The following is a 19,500-nucleotide window of genomic DNA, read 5'->3' on the forward strand; positions in this document are numbered from 1 at the left end:
CTGCCTTGGCTGCCAGAGACCCACCAGACTTGTTAAGGCACATTGAAAACATACTTAAGTATGTCTCTACAAGGCTGTTGCTTAAGTGTGTTGTGCAGACTCCGTGCAGGTGTCATCTCTATGAGTGTTTTCTGGTCTTCAGTGTGAGTTGTTAGCACAGTGCTGGTTTCCAGTTGCTATTGTTGTCTGTGTAAATGCACGTAGGAGGGGCTCAAAGTGACATTTTGGTGTAACAAAGCATCTTTGGAAAGTGGAGACCAGGAGGCCGGCAGCAAGAGGCCACCGGTGGAGGGCCGCATAGCACAGCGGCATCACACCCTGTTAGGAAAAAATGTGGGCACACAGGAGTGTGTTTGATCTGACTTAAGCTTTTTTATTTATTATTTTTTTAAATTACAGATCCGCTCACAGTCACTTGTGTGTATGTTTTATCTCAGGACAGCAATGTGAGAAATCCGAGTAATTGCTCTGGCAGTGCTCGTCAGCTTTTTGAAGAGCCACACCTTGAGTTTTCCTTTAAATAACATGTCACGACATCAAAGTGCAGCAGACTCTGTGGTTTCCTTAAATGTTACCTTTGAGCGCGCATCAGCTGCTCCAAGCATCGCATGCTTTTCCATCCATTCACCGGGAAGTACGCAAGCAGATCCAACATGACTGCCTGGCAGAAAACGCTGTGGTTTGATTACCCTTTGACAAGCAGCCTTCATGCTTTTGTGTCCTCATAAATTTATTAATGACAGTTTTTTGCATAACTCTGCCGAGTTATACACATAGAAAAACTACAGCTTCACCCACTTTCTTAATTGTTCTGTCTGTTGTTGTCTCTGAGGGTCTAAAGTAGAGCTGGGCGATAGAACGATAACGATATGTATCGCGATATAACTTTTACTCGATAGAGAAATTAAGCTATCGCGATAGACCTCGCCGCTCTTGTCCTCAAAAAAAAAAAAAAAAAAAAGGTCAGCCAATCCAAATTAAGTAGCGCAGAGCCGAACCAATCACAGCCACTTAATTTGGATTGGCTGACCTTTTTTTTTTTTTTTTCTTTTTTTTGGAGGACAAGAGCGGCGAGGTCTATCGCGATAGCTTAATTTCTCTATCGAGTAAAAGTTATATCGCGATACATATCGTTATCGTTCTATCGCCCAGCTCTACTACAGCACCAAATTAAGTAGCGCAGAGCCGAACCAATCACAGCCGCAGCGTCACGTCGCGTGACTTGTTACGTACTAGCACAAGTGCCAAGCCGCACGTGTGTTTGTTTGGGAAGCAGCCAGCGCGGTAATGGAGGAAATGAGTGTGCCGACTAGAAAAATCAACCGAGCGTGACCGAAGAGAAAACAGATGATGGTTCCAATCGCCGGAGAGATTGTCGAACGGAAGAGCCATAGAAGTTCCGTAGTGTGAAGGTATTTCGGCTATTTCAAGTCTGACAAAAAACAGAGTAGCGTGCACTGTAAATTGTGCCGAAAGCAAGTCTGGAAATACAATAAACTGGTGCATGCGTCACACTGTGCGCCACGTTATTGTTTCGGTGAAATGAATTTCTACAATACTGTTACTGTTAATTCTACTCTCTGCAGTGTTTAAATGCTTACATATACACACAGTTACTGTCCGTCCACACATACGACTCGGTTCTGCTTCTATGCCCCAGCTTTGTTTACTTTTTCCCACCGAGGCTTCTAGACTTCTGATTGGCCAACTATTTCTGCACGGTTAGGAATCTAGCGCCACCTGCTGCTTTGGCATGTTCATAGCAGCGTTTTCCTTCATTTCTGCCTTTATGTGTGGACGGGATTATTTTTTAAAACGAAAACGGAAAATCTCCGTTTTCAAAAATACCCGTGTACGTGTGGACGTAGCCTCAGTCTCTGACTGGAAGCGCTAATTCGTCATTCGGCTTTTGTCAGACTAAAGTAACTGTTAAAACTGTTTGAAAAGCTCAGCTATACAACAAGGAGAGATTGAGAATTTCCTTTTAGTTCTCAGTTTATTTGATATTGACAAAAGTTAGTCAGTTTTGTCTGTTCTTCTGTAAAACAAACTAAGATTTATTTTTAGAATTAATATTTTGTTTCTAAGTGGAATTGACAATTTAGTCTGTTTCGTTTGTTCTATTTTGAAACTTAAACGCTTTAGCGGCTGCCTTTTGTGTAGTTTGCAATATTTGCCTTTATTTATCTGAAAAAGTCTCATGTTCCTTAAGTACATCTACCCTGTTGAACTTATTATGGGAAATAAATATTTAAATAAAAACAAGCTGCTGATTATTTCACATTTTACTTGTGAGCAACGGCACATTTAAATCTTACAAATATAGTTATTTGGCTTATATCGTGATAGATATCGTTATCGCCTGAAATGAAAAAAACATATCGTGATATGAAAAAATCTCATATCGCCCAGCTCTAGTCTAAAGGAACATGTTCAAATTTAGGATCTGAAGTTTGTATTTTAACATTGGGGTTGAATTTTGCCCCCAAATGTGGGCGATAAGCAGCAGCAGTGTATTCTGAGCAATGGTTAAATTAAGCACATACATTACATAAGGTCCCACAATATCAGTCACCATATGTAAAATTTGGCAGCACCTTATGATAAGAATCATCAATAAAAGGTGTTTTTTTTTTTAGGTTTATCTGTAAACATCATTGTCAGGTTTGAAACTTGTTTAAAAGGGCATATTATGGGCCATGTGATATGGCAGTGATAAATCACAAGACGGTGAACTCAGACCGCTCTTCTTTTCCTGTTTCAGCCACTGTTTACTTTCATTTTCACTTGCTTATCTACTTTTGCTTTCACTAACAGCTGAGTTTGGTCAAAACTCACGGGTCAACTTTGAGAAGATGTTGTGGTTTGAGTTAAATGTGTCCATTCACAACATGAAGAACGGTTAACCCATGTGTCAGAATATCACGCTGAGCAGATTTTCCTATGCATCTAATCGTGCTGCAGCGGGGCCTGCAGTTCGGCAGCTGTGTTTGACTCTGTGGGAATGAGAGCGGGTCATCTTGTGGCCATTTTTCTGTGATGGTTTGACTGTTTAAGAAACCTTAACCAGTCCGTGCACGTCTCATTCACACATGACTTTCAACATGCCAGAAGTGTGAATGGAGACTGTGTCTTTGGGAGCTGACCGCAGCCACTTACAATAAAATGTGCTAACTTTGTCATTAGACTATTAATAAGAATTTCAGCACTCGCTGTTATGTGTATAGCACGTGGCTTTCTTCAGCATTTCGGATACACATGTGGGTGTAAACCTCTATGAGTAAAAAAAAACCCCCAAAAATCATTACGAGTACAGGATGGAAGGAATTACGCAAGATCTACAGACATGTCTGTGCTCTCCACATGTTCATCATAAAGAAACAGGACAAGGACAATTCCTTATTTCATCCTCCAGGATGCTGTCTGCACATGATATAGCCTGTTGGATAAATCCCCACCAGGCTGTGTAATTATTGAGTGCACTTTTTGTGTGTGCATGTGTGTAATGTGCATTATAGACTACCTGTTGCCACATTGAAGTAGTTATTATTACTAAGGCCACATAGAAATGTGTCCATACACACTGAAATGAGCAAAAGTGTCTTTAGATTAATAAAAAACAAACTGAAATGGCACGTTGAGCTCAAACAGCTGTTGTTTTGTCAGTTTGATGAAACTCACAACCCAGATGAAGAACAACAGTACAGACACACGTGTTTATTGCAAGGACAGAATAAAACCTGGGCGTAGCTTCGGGGTCAGAAAAAGGAAGCCTGCGTGGAAGTGCATCAAAGCTGCGTTCTATCTGATTGCTGCGGTTGCAAAAAGGCTTCTGGTTCTACAGAAGTCTGTGAGCCGTTTCCTGCCCAGTTTCCGGTTCCAGTTACTCATTTTGGTTCATTAAAAAAAAAAAAAAATCCATTCTGAAAATATTTCAAAATGGAGGGTTTGTGTTGTGAAACCACACATTCATTGGCTAACGAGTGGTCAATTACAAGTCTTGTTATTTTTTTTAAGGTGAAGGTGATGAAGAGGCTCATCTCTCAGTAACTACAGCCATCTATTATGGAGCTGTAGTTTACTTATTTAGTGCTTTTCTACTCTAAGTGCTTCTTAGTTCTTCTTTCACACGTTCATACAGTGCATTCATTCATTTGAGGCACTCACTCTGTTACCAGTTATAAATTATAATGAAATAAAAAAACGAAACTGAGCAAAAATAAGTCAAACTCTTTAATAACTGTTAACAAACGATTTAACAGCAGATTTGAGACTTTTCTGCGCGTGACTGCTCGCCTGTCGGATCAGTCCAGCATTCACGTATCAGGAATTTGTCATAGTTCATTAGCTTACCAGCGGTGTGAGTGGTGTTTAGTGAATGCACATAAATGTGTGTTTGCAGCAGGATCCACACGACAGCTGGAAACAACGAGCTAAACTTCAGCTGCCGTTAATGTTTATTCACCGCAGGTTATTTTCATTACTGGGAATCGACAGTAATCTGACCCATATTTGGTCTTTATTGTGGTCAAATTTAACTGACAATTTACTCTGTAATTGATGTGAAATTGTAGAGCAAAGTTTCTGACTCCAGACATTTCTGTTATTTTTCAGACATGCATATTTGGATATTAGTGGGTCACTTCCTGGCCCGTTGAACATGCATAGACACCAGGGTTTCCTCTCATTTGTTTTGAGCTGCTAAACTGAAAGCAGGTGTCTCATACCAAAGGTCAGACCTGCATGTGGGTGTAAACTGCATGGTTTTGCTTTTTGTAGAGCAGGCTGATGGGGGTGAGCAGAGGCATAATATCTATCCATTTCTTCCCCCTAAGACCCGTCTGGAAATGAATCTGACGATGAGCAAACTCCTTCTGGGCTAAGCTGCTAAGAGCCAGTCTGAGGAGGTTGGAGTCAGTTGCTACCTGCAGACGAGGAGAGCATCGACACACTCGAGTGCGCGCATTAACGAGGCGTCTGGCCGTTAAACTGTCAGTGTAGCATCTCCACATGGAGCAAGCACCTGGGCTCCCAGATCTCCTTTTCTCCTTCGGCTTCTTGTGTCTCAGTGTCAGTTAGGATCTGGATTCACCCACTGCATCCAAGCGTGAGTACGGATAAGATGCTGTATCAGCAGAAAATGGAAAAATGCAGACGTAAAGCACCGCGTTGTAGATTGATCCAGCCCAGGTCAGGGAGTGCTAACTGCGGGATCTTTCGGTCCCTTTTGCAGCAGTGGGCGTTTTTGGCTTTTCAGTGGCCGGTTGCTGTTGAAGAAGTATGAGGTCATCTGTGTTTGAACAGTTGATCATCCTGGAGTGCAGATATATGCAGGTATTTCTTATGAATTTCCCGCTCTGAATGTTGTTGACAGCTGCACGTCGGCTGAATGGACAGAAAAATGCACATAATCAGGTTTACAGAGCGAGCGCTCTGGTGTTGCCGAAGGGGAGAAAACAAAGGCCGAGGAGGATGATGAACTGATCTCTCATCCTGAGCTATGTTAAGAAGTTAAGTATGCTTTCATCTTGGGGTACGCTCCACTGCCAGTGAACCCATCCTCTGGAGCCTCATGAGTCTGCTCTGTGCTGCTCTGAGCTTCACTCAGACTCCACTGTTACACAAGTTTGCACAAATACAGGGAGTTGCAGCAGATATGTGATTTACTGCAAGTCAAACAAAAATGTCATCTTGAGGTTTTTGCTTCTAGAAGTGTCGAAAGAATTCTTCTCTTGGTTTGATGTCACAGATCTTTGATATTTGTTTGTATTGAAGTTTTAAGACAATCTCACAGTTTTGCAGTCATTGCAGGTAAAATGTAGTCATTTGTATGACTCTCAGACTTTATTATGAACAACTAAAATACATATACCGGTACAATGTTGCCAGATTGTGTAGTTTCAACCCACATCTTGGCAACCCACAAACCAGTTCAAGGAGCTAACCTCTGCACCGGCAGACAGATCAGGTAGACGATGAAGAAATCGTTGCTTCCACACTTCAGCTCTGTGTCACATGTGCAACAAAGTTGGAAAGATTTTCACCACTTTGAGTTTCATTAATCAAAAATCCCTAAGTGAAACATGATGCAAACAAACAGTCCATTAAGTGAATTAAAACCAAATTTCTCATGAAGTTGGTCATGGTCCAGGTGGGACCGCTAAGGATAAATTCATTGAAATCACTTCATCTCAGAATCTTCAGGAATGCTGAGAAGGCTGAGAGGTGGCAGGCTGGTGGATTGTTGCTGAGCCAGCAGTAATGAGCTTGTACTGGACTGCTGTGGTGATGAGAGCCTGTAACCTGTGAGCTCCGGGTAGTCACCAAAAGAATAGGGTTGCAGGCACGAGCAGGACGAGCTTCGGGGTGACGGAGTAAGGGCACTCAGACATGCTGAGGGAGCTCGGAGTAGAGCCGCTGCTCCTTCATGTCTAAAAGAGCCAATTGAGGTGGTTTGGGGCACGCCCAGCTGGGACGAGACGCCAGCAGGAACTGCAAAGTGCTGCTGGGGACAAGGACGTCTAGAATGCCCTGCTGAGCCTGCTGCCACAGCAGCCTAACTTTGGATAATTGGAAGATAATGGATAGGTTTTGCTTGTCAACAATTAGTTTGGGGGGAAAAAAAGCTTTTGCTGTTCTTTCACTGGGAGACAGAAATAGACTCTGTCTCCCTCTGCCTCCTTTCTCCTCGTTCGTGCAGAGCTGCACATGCACAGCTGCCCTGTTGTATCTGAGCAGCTCGCAGCTCCACAATTAACTTGTACCATTAATGCTGGCGGTCAGTGTGGCTTGAATCATCGAGCTGTATCAAATACTCCCCAGTTGTAGTCAGTGGTTCTGACGACGTCTCCTGGTGTATTTTATTTCAAACTGTTCATGCGGCTGTAACTCTCACAGCTTCTCGTGTTGTTTTGTGTTTGTTTTCAGGTAAGAGGAAGCGGGTGCTCAAGCTCCCCAAGGAGGCGTTTGAGCAGGCTACCAGTACCAGCTCAGTGTAAGTGTCATTTCTGCAGAATGTTACTGAAACATGCACGCATGCTTCTATCTGTGAGATTATTTATCCCGGTTTGCACGTCTGACCCTTTCTTAAATCAAGTCAGAAGGCTGAATATGTGAAATGAAAATCTGTGCAGCAGCAGGAAATAGGAGGAGGAAGTTACGCTCCCACTAATACCATCTTTCTCTGTAAGCACGCTTTTACAGTCAGCCACACCCTCAAGCAGCGTGTGAACATGAAAGAGTAAATTTCTTTGGTCTTAATTACCCTGATAACTGCACGTTCTCGCCACAATAAAAGCCTCTGTTTGGAGCTCTTTCTCCACATTTTGGATAACATGAAGCTCAGTCTGCAGCTGCCTTTTGATAAGAACAGGTTTTCTGCAACAAACAAAAAGAGTTAGTGTTCAGTGTATTTTTAAAGTGAGTCCTCTTCATTAAGAAACCTGCAGCTGCAGAGGCGTTTCTGGTTCAGAGCCAACTTGTAGATGAAATGTCAGAAACACTGTGGCTGCATTATTGTGTTTAACTGTGCTTCTCATTGTTTTTAAATTACAAAAGTATCTGTTTAATAGTGTAGTATTTTTCTGCTTATTTTAATTTCTTATTTTGTGTATTGCATCTTATTTAATATATCTAATTAATCTAATATTTTTATATAGTTTTGTTATTAGTTGTTTACTATGTTTTTTTCACTGTAGTATAAACAGGTTAAGCGAATAGTATAAAGCAGGGATGTCGAACTCCTGCAGGTTTTAGAAAACACCCTGTGTCAACACACCTGGATCAAAGATTAGTTCATTACCAGGCCTCTGGAGAACTTCACGACATGTTGGTCGTGTCCAAATTCATGGGCTGCATCCTCCTGAGGACCCGGCCTTCGCGGTCTACGTGGGCCGGGTCCTCAGAAGGTCGGGTAGGCCGGAAGTAAACGGCTGTGAAATGGGACGGTCTAGCCTTCTGATTAGCGTCACCGCTGTCTCTGTGGAGTTTAATAAACTCGGCCGTCTGCTCCTTGCTATCTAAAATATAACAGGACACTGGCGTAAACTCTCGACTGTCTCATACTTCTGTTTAATCAGTTTTCTGTTTGACGTTTATTCAGCTGTGTAAAAATCAAGGAGGAACCCACCCGGGGGATTAATAAAGTTTTATTTTATCTAATCTAATCTAATCTAATAATTTTAATCTCAGCCAAACCGATTTACTCATGAACAAATAAAACACTGAAAAAAGCCCAACAATAACATTTTTAGGTTGTCTAAGTGACTTATATATTACGTTTAACCCGAGCAGCGAAAGTCCGCGGTGATCTGAAAATGATGTGCCGGGAGTTGTGCCGTTCTCGGCCGCATCAGTAACCCTCGAGCTCCCGGCTAGCTGTCGAGCTGGTGGGTAGCAGACGTCTCCGAAAACGTCGAAGCACTTTTGCAAATATGTCGTATCTATAACCGAGCAAATATTTGATGTTTACACAACTACTTTCGCCTGAAAATATGTTAAAAGTTTATTTTGTGACCCAGGAAGATTAAGTAATGAGTAATTTTAAAACTTAGGTACGCCTCGTGATTTGTTTTTTTTTTTTTTTTTTTTTTTTTTTTTTGCCTGTCCCGTTTGGCTCTTTTGCATCAGAATTGTTGTCTAAAGGCAAAGAAAGATCCCAACGGATTTACTTTACCAAACTGACCATCCCAGCCTTGCCGTAATGGTCCATTTGATTCACCTTTTATTGTTTATTTTATTTTCACTTACTGAATACGGGACAGACTTGACTGGGGGAAAGAAGGGGAGAAAGAAAGAGGGAAAGAGAAACAGCTGAGAAGAGGGACGGGGGAGAAGGGCAAAAGACAAAAACCAACAGAACGGGCAGAGAAAAAAAATGCATATATCAATCACCTGGATCACCTGCTGAGAAAGAAAAAAAGAAAGCAAGCAGAAGAGAACAAGAGTAATAGAATAAACAACATCACAATGATATATGGGAATATGACAGTAAATACTAAATATTAAACATTATTGTGCAGCACATAAGATCAACAGAACACAGTGTGCTTTGAGGTAGGAGCCAAAAAGGGTGTAGTTTGTGGGTGTGATCACCGTGTGTACACCTGTGAGCATGGACGCGCTTGTTTTTTTGTTTTTTTTAAAAGGTTCCTTCATGTAATAATCTGCTAGAGGGTGTGGGGGGGCCACAGCCCCGTCCTCCAGGGCAGTGAGGCAGGTAGTGGAGGAGATCAAAACTCCAGACATCCAGAGGCCCCCAGAACACAAGAGACCAAGGAAGACCAACAGAGGGGCAGCCGCGCCACTGTCCCGGAAAGAGCTGAGGAGAGTCCCAGATGAGGGCTCACTCAGCAGCTGCGGAGCAGAAGCCAGGGGGAGTTGCAGTGACGCGCCCGTGAGCTCCGCCGGCAGCCAGCCGCGCCTGAGTGACCGAGCCCCAGGCCGAGAGGCCGGGGGCACCCCACCTCCGAAGTGGCCCGGGCGAGCCCCAGGCTCCAGGCCCCGATAAGCGGCCGCCAAGGAGTGAGCCGGTGTGTACCTGGACGCCCATCCCCGGACACAAAGAACCACCAACGCACCGATGTCTGAGGGGTCCGCCACTGGCAGGGGAAGTGGTGGTAGGGGGAGATAGGCCTCCAAACCTTGGAGGGCCTGAGATGTCCCCAGAGAGGTGGCGCCTGACTACCCAACCTGACATATAGACACAGACATACAGGCACACACAGACACAAACATCCATTCCCACCCTCATGCTCTCATATGCACTCTACTCCACACTCAACCAACGTGGAGACAGACATAAAGAGACGCTGTACACACGATCACACTCCCCAAGCGTACTCTACAAACCGGGTCTAGGTACCCTTGCCCCTGGAGGGGGGAACTGCACCCAGACCCAGGTGGTGTTACCCTTTTCCCTGCGGTGGGGAGAGGCAGACCGCCCCGACTCCGCAGCAGCAGGAAGGCCCCACACTCCAGACCGCAGTCGGACGGCCAACTCCTCCTCCTAGCCCCCCCGCTCCAGCAGGTCGCAGAGAATGGGGGTGAGAGAAGACTCCAAACCTCCCTCCACCGCTCATTGTAGTGTTGATGCATGTGTGTTCTAAGGTGCATTTAAAACCCAGGAGGGCATGGAGCTACCTGCCAGAGAGCAGCAGGTAAGCGCATGGTCCCTCCTGCTGGCCCTCAATGTCTACGTGTATTTAACAATTGAGAGGTGGGCAACGACTGCCAGGGGTGGGTGTACACCCTGATGGTACTTTGGACTCCGTGTATCGTGCCCCCCCAAGATCCTATATGTATGTGTAATGAGAGTGTGAGTAATGTGAATGTCTAAGTTGTGGGATAAAATTGAGGCAGAGGCAGCCAGAAGGGGACAGAGGGGGGGGTAGCCTCCTCTGCACCCTGGTGACATACCCCTACTCCAAGGCCCTGCATGTGTGGGTGGTTGTGGTGGAGCGGGAAGGAGGAGCTGAGATGAGCGGCCGCCATTGCTGGAAACTGGAGTTTGGCTGGGCCGCGCTATGAATTCTGGGATATGGTGGGCCACGAAGGACACACCCGACCCATCCTTCAAATTCGGGGAAAAGGAGGACGCATTTGTCGGCTGCATTCGGAGGAGTCTACGAATTTGGACAGCCTTCGGCGCGTCGCTGTGACGTAATCGGTCTACAAATGCGGCCTCAGGAGGACGCAGCCCATGAATTTGGACACGACCGTTGAGGAGATTTAGCAATTTTAATCAGCTGTGTTGGATCAAGGACACATCTAAACCCTGCAGGACACCGGCCCTCGAGGCCTGGACTTCGACACCTGTAGTATAAAGGATGGACGCAGTTTCCAGTCCTGAAAAGTGGAGCTCTCTTCCACAGCATGTCTTTATCCTGTCTTCCTTCTCTCACCCTAACCAATCACGGCAGATGGCCCCGCCCCTCCCTGAGCCTGGTTCTGCTGGAGGTTTCTTCCTGTTAAAAGGGAGTTTTTCCTTCCCACTGTCACCAAACTGCTTGCTCATACAGGGTCATATGATTGTTGGGTTTTTCCCTGTATGTATTATTGTAGGTTCTATCTTATAATATAAAGCGCCTTGAGGCGGCTGTTGTTGTGATTTGGTGCTGTATAAATAAAACTGAATTGAAGCCAGGTCTTGTTACATCCTGTCTCAAAACCAAGATCGTAAAAATACTCAGTTTTAGGTTTAATACCAAACAGATGTTGCTGCTTCCATCTCTTATATACAGTCTGTGTTCTCTCCACTGGCTCTGATGGGGAAAAAGCTCAGTTATTTATTTCAAGATTCTGACTTTTTCAAATTTTAATCGCTGCTCCCAAAGCAAAGGACATTTACCTTACAATACGAAGCACTCTGAGGCGACTGCTGTTGGAAGTAAATAACATAAAATTGAAGTGAATTGAAAGCCAGAAGCATCTTTTCATAGTTGGTGTTTTTTGCAGAAGAATAAATTCTGCTGTTTTGTGCCTGAAATGTGCGACATGTCCTCTAAAGAACAGTTTAACCTGCTCATATGTAACCAAATGTTTTTGTGTTTCAGACCCCCCAGAGATTTGGATTCGAAAGCTTGTGTAACAATCGGAGAGAAGGTAATTTTATTCCTTTGGCTCATTTACTGTCTTCTTTTCCACCTTTCCTAATCCCATTCAGGGTTTGATGCTTGTTTTTCCTCCTCTCGTCGCGGTCTCTTACATAACTTCTTACTTTTTTCCTCCTCCCAGTGTAATTTTGGTCGATCCACATAGGTTGGCTTAATCGCGGCTCTGTTGGCTGTAAAGAATGTCCTGATGAACATTACAGCCGAATTTAACACTTCTGATTGTGGTTAGACTGGAATGCTTTTTATTGCCCATCAGGCAGTAAAAATATTTATTTTAAACTCCTCAAATAAGTGGAATTTTCCATTGGCAGGGCTGGCTGCTCGTTCTCTGTTCGAGTTGGCCACAAGTCAAAGAGATTTCTTTTTTTCTTGTGTTTGAACAATTGGAAACAAAAAGAATTAGGAAGTATCCCGCTGCATCGTGGAGGAGACTTTTGCATGGCTTTTAAAGAGACATGAGAGATTCCTCGCCCTGTGGGTTTGGTGTCCACTGGAACTTGTCCTCCATTTGTGCAGAATTTCGAGGTGAAGGCAGATGACCTGGAGCAGATCTCCGAGCTCGGCAGAGGAGCGTACGGCGTGGTGGACAAGATGAGACACGTGCCGAGTGGCCTGATCATGGCTGTTAAGGTAAAAGGAAAGATGATTTCCAGACTTCAGGAATGTTTATTTAACCACGAGCCCATTAAAGCAAAGTGACAAACACACAAAACACACTCGCTCCTCACCTGATGCTCTGCTTTTGGAAATGGAAATGGAAACTGCTCGTTTTATAAATGGAGATCCAGTTATTCCATGCAAAAACTGCAGAGCGCACAGGGAAGGAGGTCAGGATGGGACTCTCATCATCATCTCATCATGATGTTAATGATGATGATCAATCCGTAGGCCTGCAAAACACCTGTACATCAAACCAAAATACAAACATACTGATATATATATACACACATACATGCGCAAACACAGTCGACACAATCTACATGACATAAAATAACAACTCAGTCCTGGAGTAGGAAGATGTATGCACCCATTAATCCACTGTTGAGTTACCATGTGCGTCACACTTGGCCCAGAAAAACAGAGACAACAGCAAAGAAAAGTCTGTGTATAAATATAAATATAAAGGTCAGTATAAATATGTAGACTTGAAAATTACAAAACTGTTCCCTAGTTTTTGTTCCACAAATAGAAATACAAAAGGTTTAATCTGTGGTTCCCCCAATCTGTGTCAAAAATCTGAATCTGTGCGTTCAGCAGTTTTAGAGTTTATGAAGGATTTTTGATTCCTGCTTGATTAGTGATCCTGATTGCTGTTCTTTGAAATGAGCATAAAAGTGCAGTTTTGTGTGTGTTGACCGCACACATCACTCTACGTATGGCAGTGAACAGTAACGTATGTGGAGTGGTTTGTAAAGCAAACCTAAGGATCTTGTGGACATTTGTTGGGTTTCTCCTGCTGGGCTGACAGATCAGGTGTTCTTGGCCGTCCAGCTGCCAGGTTACTCTGACTCTGAATTCTGATTTTGTGTTGGTGTCAAACCTTTTTTCTCTTTTTTCGTCACCACCTTGGGTATTAAAGCTGGAGCTTTGCTTTTATTTATTTACCGACCATTGTTACTCCAGAGGAAACACTTTGCAAATATCCTTCCTGGGCATTTATTGCTTCATTCATTCTGTTGCATATTTCTCTTGCATTAGTTTTTATTGCAAAGCTAAAACACATGAGTTTATTTATTATTTAATTTCAGTTTATAATGATAGTGATTGGATGGTGTAAATATTGTATTTCTCTGCTCCTCATTATGTGGTATGGGGAACTGAAAAGTCAAAGTGAAAAGCTGAGGTGGGGATGTAATCACATTCAGACTCCGTTTAGTTTTACTTGATTTTAAACTTTGACTTGAGCTGCTCTGCTCTTTCCCCTCATCTGCAGTTTTTGGCCTTTCTCTAATCTCTAACCCAGATTAAAAAACGTCATGTCTGCCGTTCACCTCACGACCAGCAGTAGGATAATGCTACCTGTGAAGAGGCTGCACATTTCTTGCCTGTCTCCCTGCTGACATCACAAAGTGCGACTGCTTTCGCTCTGACGGTTTGCTTCTTGTCATCCTTCCTCAGCGCATTCGGGCCACGGTGAACACTCAGGAGCAGAAGAGGCTGCTCATGGATCTGGACATCTCCATGAGGACAGTGGACTGCTTTTACACCGTCACCTTCTACGGAGCACTATTCAGAGAGGTAGAGTCACAGAAAGGCTGCTGCTCGTTATTCATTTTCTTTGTGCGTTCGTGGCAGTGTGTCTTTTTGGAGAGAGGAGTGAAGGAAAGTATTTTAATATATTCCATAGTGCAAAAACAGTGAACTCTCCGTTGTTCAACCAGTCAGGACAGAGTCATTCAAATCTCTCACAGAGCGGTCTTGAAGAAGTAATGGATATAAAGACTGAAACAGTTTAAGAGTGGGGTCGGGGGGCACCTCTGCAGACTGTCTGATGCAGAAACTTCCTGCAGCAGTGAGTGGATGTTCAGGATTTCCTCACTGGGTCTGAATCACTGGAAAATCTGTCACTTCCTGTCTGTTTGGAATCCGGCCGGCGCCTTTTTGTTCTGCCGTTTTTTCCCCTTTTTTTTTGTCCTGATCTGTTTCCAAATCTGCCTGTCTGTTGCCAGGGCGACGTGTGGATCTGCATGGAGCTGATGGACACCTCCCTCGACAAGTTCTACAAGCAGGTGATTGAGAAGGGCCTGACCATCCCCGAGGACATCCTGGGAAAGATCGCTGTCTCAGTAGGTTCACTTAAAGCGGCATAATGTGAATGATTAAAATTTAATGCGAACACTCAACTTAGCTTAATGACACATACGGGTTATGTAACGCTCATTTGCTTATTGATGGCCTTTCTCATTACAGATAGTAAAAGCTCTGGAGCATCTCCACAGCAATCTGCAAGTCATACACAGAGGTAAGAGCCTTAGATTGGAGACCCATTAAACTCTCACTGCCAATTTCCTCTCAGCTGCACGCGGCTGCTTCTGTTTTCCGCTTCCATTATCCCTTCAGACTCTTGCCAGATCTTACTGGAGAGCCACAGCAGTGCGTCTGTGTTAAAGCAGTTAAACGAGCATCCGTCTCTGGTTCTGGGTCAGAAAACGGTGGATTGCAGCCTCACGTGTGCGGTCGTCAAGCCGGCTGGTGCAGCCTCAGCAGCGATGGGGCGCTGAACTGGACCGAGTGCTTCAGACCACTCACCTGGCGGGGCTGCATATGACAGCACATGTATCGAGCGCAGTTAGATTGAACGTTAGCTGTTGGATTATTTAAGACAATAACACGATTCTGCTAAATTTATGAAAATGTTCTTTTTGTCCTTGGAGTGAGTACATCCCATTTTGGGTTATTTAGACTGAAATACTCAATTTTGCTCTACATGGGCCTGATATCCACTGACGAGGACATTATCCTGCTACTGTTCTATCAAAATTTTAAACGAATATCTTCATATGTGGCTCTTATTTTTCATAAAGACAAAAATAAGGTAAAAAAAAAAAAAATCTGGTAATTCTTTGTTTTTACATTCATTGGGCCCCAATATGCCCAAATAGCAAAGAGAAATTAAAAATGCATGCCGTGGAAGAGTTCGGGTCTTAGGAGGTTAAAGGCCAGTCTGTGAAAATATTGTCGGACATAAACTGGTCCATGGTGCATAAAAGGTTGGGGAACTCTGGGTTAAAGCATCATCGCTGCCTGATCTGCACTGGAACACAAACGCATCTCAAAATACGCACAAATTATTATTATGTTCAAATCACTATCATTACAGAGACGATGCTGATATGATGTTGTGTTGAAATGTAAAAGAAGGCCTAAATTAGTTGAGGTTTGTCAATAATTTGAACAAATCTTTAAAATAAAAATGCTCAGATTTTTCGTAAATAAGCAAAGAGTTTTTATTTACTTTGTGCTACTAATTCTTACTTTGTGCTACTAATTCTTACTCTGCTTTGCAGTTCATAGAGTACAAAGTTAGCTTCCTAGATATTAGTGACCAAAACAGTCTTTAGTTGTTAAGAATAAAAACACAGTTTATGTCACGTCATGTAATAATGATGTTTTCACGTGTTGGGAGAATCGTTGCACCACTTATCATTAAATGTTAGTACGTTTTTGTCAAAATAAATTATGAAATTCTTAAATAGCTTCACAAATATGTGATAAATGAAGCGTGGTTTGTACAATGGCTATCTGTAAAATACACTGATACATGATGTTGGTGTTCGCTGCAGTGGATAACAAACAAAGTTTTTTATTTTTTAAATTTTGCTTTTGTTTTCAGTTTTTTTTTAACTCTATTATTTTTCTCTAATTATTTTTGTATTTTTATCAAAGTATTTTGTGATAATTTTTTCTTTTTTTCCAGTATGTTCAGGTAAACAAAATACATATTTTGCTACGTTTTGCAAGCACCTGACTTTAAGCCTGGTAGTTTTTCACTTCAGACTTGTCATTAATTTAACATTTTGTTAAATGTATGAAATAGATTTAGTTAAAACACACATTTGAGGATGTGCAGCAGAAGCTTTGCTGAACTAATATGTTGTAGCCACAGAACTAAATCTTACAAACCTCATGCTGGTATTTTAAGAGTTGATCCTTCCTGTGTCAAACCTCTGTTACCACCGTGTTACTGTTGTTGGGTCAAAGTTGTCAAAGTCACCGTTAAAGCAGCTATACGTCACAGAAATGAAGACACCCGTCGGTCTGTAACAGCGACCGCAGTCTGCAGCTAGGTCAGCCAGCTGCTCTCTCAGAGGGAAACAGAACTAACAGAGCGACTGTTCGCTAAAAGTCCTGTTTGTTTGGCCGTCTTTCCAGATGTGAAACCCTCCAATGTCCTGATCAACACTCAGGGCCAAGTGAAGATGTGCGACTTTGGCATCAGTGGCTACCTGGTGGACTCTGTGGCTAAAACCATGGACGCTGGCTGCAAACCCTACATGGCGGTAAGCAGCGCGATGCTTTAAGGAATGAAGTGAAAATAAATGAAGTGTAAAATAAAATTCTTTCTGTAATTAAAAGTTTAAAAAGTCCAGTGTGAGCTTCCTAAAGAGCCACCAAACACAGCTCAAAATCGTCTCACTTTGTTGATTGTTTGATTGATATTATTTTGTTATAACGTCCAACGTGAAGTTGAGTGTGTGAGCTGACAGCTCCATGCAACGATACGACGTCTGCTTGTCGTCATCCGAACGCCATTTCTGGAAACTTTCACGATGTTCTGTGGCGAGATCGGACAGTGCAAACATCAACTCTGTTTAATTTATCTTTACTAGTTATGAACGCTGGGCCTCCCAATACGACCACGCAGTATTTATCAGTCCAAACTTTCCAAACCGGAAGGTAACTCAGCAGGTGAGGAGCAAGACCAGGAGGATGCACAGTGTCCAGTTGTTGTCCAGACGAATCATGACTTTGAATCAGGAGGAGAGCCCGATGCACTCACTGCAGGGGCACAAACACGAGGAGACATATGAGGGCTTCAATGACGCGATCTAAAGACAGCAGCTGTGTCCAGAGATGCAGGAGAAGATGACCATGAGCAGGAGGTTCTTCAAGTTTAAAACACAAAGGCTTTGGATTCTTGTAGGACAAGTACTGAAACTTTTACACCTGTTAAGGAATCAGAAGTAGTTTACAAATGGAAACTATATGAAAAACTTAAAATTTATAGGTATTATAGACATTTTTTTAGGCTTTTAGCGTCATTTTGTTTGTGTACCTGTTGTTACGTCCCAAACACCCCCCTCCCTCCTCCTGCTCCCTGTTATGCATGCCGGTGATGTGATCGTCCGTTCGTCTGGATTCTAAAATGGACTTTGACAGTCAACGGTCACTTTGACCTTACAAAACACAACTCAGGAATTCATACGCTTTAGCCAAACGTCTCAGAGTTTTAACATTTACAAAAAGTTCACAGGTCATTTTACTGCGACGGCGTTCTGCAAAAGCACACAACTCGGGAACAGCAGGCGAGACTTTGACCTTATTTCACAATTGTTTGAATACTGATTTGGTGGCCACCTGTTAAATGCCTTCAAGCCTCGCTCGCTACATGCGTTTTATCATCTGGAAAGGCAATAAATATAAACCGCAGCAGGTTGGCTGATGCATCTAACTACGAGGCAGTAATTCTACACTTTACTAAAACTGAAAGCTTGGAAGCGTTTGATTGTTATAGGAGTGTGTGTGTCCTTGTAGACAAGAGAAAACTACAGTGTAATTGAGAGAAACGTGGCTCTGTTTTCCTGGATTGAAGAAGCGACTCTTTGGATTTCCAGGAAAACTTTCTTATAAAAATGAAATAATGCTGCGTCTTTCGGAACGATCTGGATAACTTAAAATTCCAAGAAAGCCTCCCAGTTTACGCAAGGATCCAGTCTCATGGAAGCACATAATGGCCAGCCTGTTCAGTTTAACCAGTGTTCTTGACCACCGGAGGAAACATTCGTCTCACGCACCTCATTCAAACATCATTTGGTACGCTTCAAAGATTTAAGGTTATGCTTCTAAAATACATTTTGGCCAATACTTGGAATCACAAAGAATTAAAGGTCAGGCTGAAGAGCAGCAGCACCTGGATTTAGTCCATGCAGGTCAGAGAAACTAGACAAAGATTGTTAATAATAATAAACACGTTACATACATCGCCAACTTTAAGCTGCTGCCAATCAGCTGTTTTCCAGATAAAAATCTGTTGGTGCTCGTAAAAGTAAAAATTCAGTCACTGGGTACATGCAGCCCCTGGACCATGACGGAGCCTCCACTGTGCTTCACAGACACTCCTGTTGTGCTTTATGTCTGTCAAACTTTCAAAGATTATTATAAAGAAATGTGAACAAATGTTTTTCTGTCTGCTAGCAACAAAGTGTCTACATACACCACTTAAAATTGGTTCTTTGCTAAGTTGTCAGTAACATGTAGACACCACACTGGTTCAGCCTTTGAATTAGGTGCCCTTTTTCATGCTTCATTTCACTTTTATTTATATAGCACCAGTTCACAACAAAGTGCTTCAGTGATTCATAGGTCAGTGTTCAGCTGCGTACCAAAAGCATTCCTCTGAAAATGGTCAGATACAAGGACTGGGCTGAAAAACGGCCAGTGTCCAAAGGAAACGCTAAAATATCTCCAGAGAGCCGGAGAACTATTGTTCAAGGCCGCTTTAAAAAAAATTACAAGTAAGTCTGACTGCCTGGATGGTTGTTAATGACACTGTTATTGCTGCAGTCTTGGTGTCTTCAGAGGTTTCTTTGAATGTGGAGGATTTGCGCTCATAAAAATGCAGCAGCACCCACGTCAGCCTGAATGTTGACGAATGTTACGACACGTGGATACGTGAGCAGGTATCCCGCTTTGGACGGACAACAAAGGGAAGTATTTTTACCTTGGGGGGGGGGAAACGTAGACCAGAACATACTTCCTGTCGGTTTTGGCTGCAAACGTAGATTTTGTGCATTAAAAGTGTCTTTAGATCTGCGACCCCGAGTCCCTCATTATCATCCACACGCATAATGAGCCAGTTACTCTTTAACCACTCGGCAGGCCGCTGGTTGGCTGAGGGTATTTAGAGCCAGGTACGTTGCTCGGTCTGTGTGTGCACAAGAGCTTTGGGATTACGGGGCAGCGGGGCTGGTTATCCTTGACAACGGCTGCAGTTATTGACATCATCATGTGACCTTCTGTCTGTCCACAGCCGGAGAGGATCAATCCTGAGACCAACCAGAAAGGCTACAACGTCAAGTCGGACATCTGGAGTTTAGGAATCACGATGGTAAAGCCGCCTCGCGCTCCTGCATACGTTTGTTCACCTTTTCTGCATCGCTGCAAAAAA

General features: G+C 43.3%; 1 protein-coding gene across 2 annotated transcripts in view; it reads left to right on the top strand.

Moving 5' to 3' along the window:
- The window catches only part of map2k6 (mitogen-activated protein kinase kinase 6), a 46,067-nt gene that overhangs the window by 15,516 nt on the left and 11,051 nt on the right, over positions 1-19,500 (top strand). For both annotated transcript variants that reach the window (XM_005913825.3, XM_005913824.3), the window contains 8 exons: positions 6,928-6,994; positions 11,553-11,601; positions 12,129-12,242; positions 13,731-13,850; positions 14,282-14,398; positions 14,523-14,574; positions 16,485-16,612; positions 19,363-19,440. In XM_005913825.3, coding sequence (XP_005913887.1) covers positions 6,928-6,994; positions 11,553-11,601; positions 12,129-12,242; positions 13,731-13,850; positions 14,282-14,398; positions 14,523-14,574; positions 16,485-16,612; positions 19,363-19,440 — 725 coding nt within the window. The remainder of the gene's footprint in view (positions 1-6,927; positions 6,995-11,552; positions 11,602-12,128; positions 12,243-13,730; positions 13,851-14,281; positions 14,399-14,522; positions 14,575-16,484; positions 16,613-19,362; positions 19,441-19,500) is intronic.

The sequence above is a fragment of the Haplochromis burtoni genome, unplaced genomic scaffold, assembly GCF_018398535.1.
Source record: "Haplochromis burtoni strain Fernald_Lab_line unplaced genomic scaffold, NCSU_Asbu1 Contig_6, whole genome shotgun sequence".
NCBI classification, from domain to species: domain Eukaryota; kingdom Metazoa; phylum Chordata; class Actinopteri; order Cichliformes; family Cichlidae; genus Haplochromis; species Haplochromis burtoni.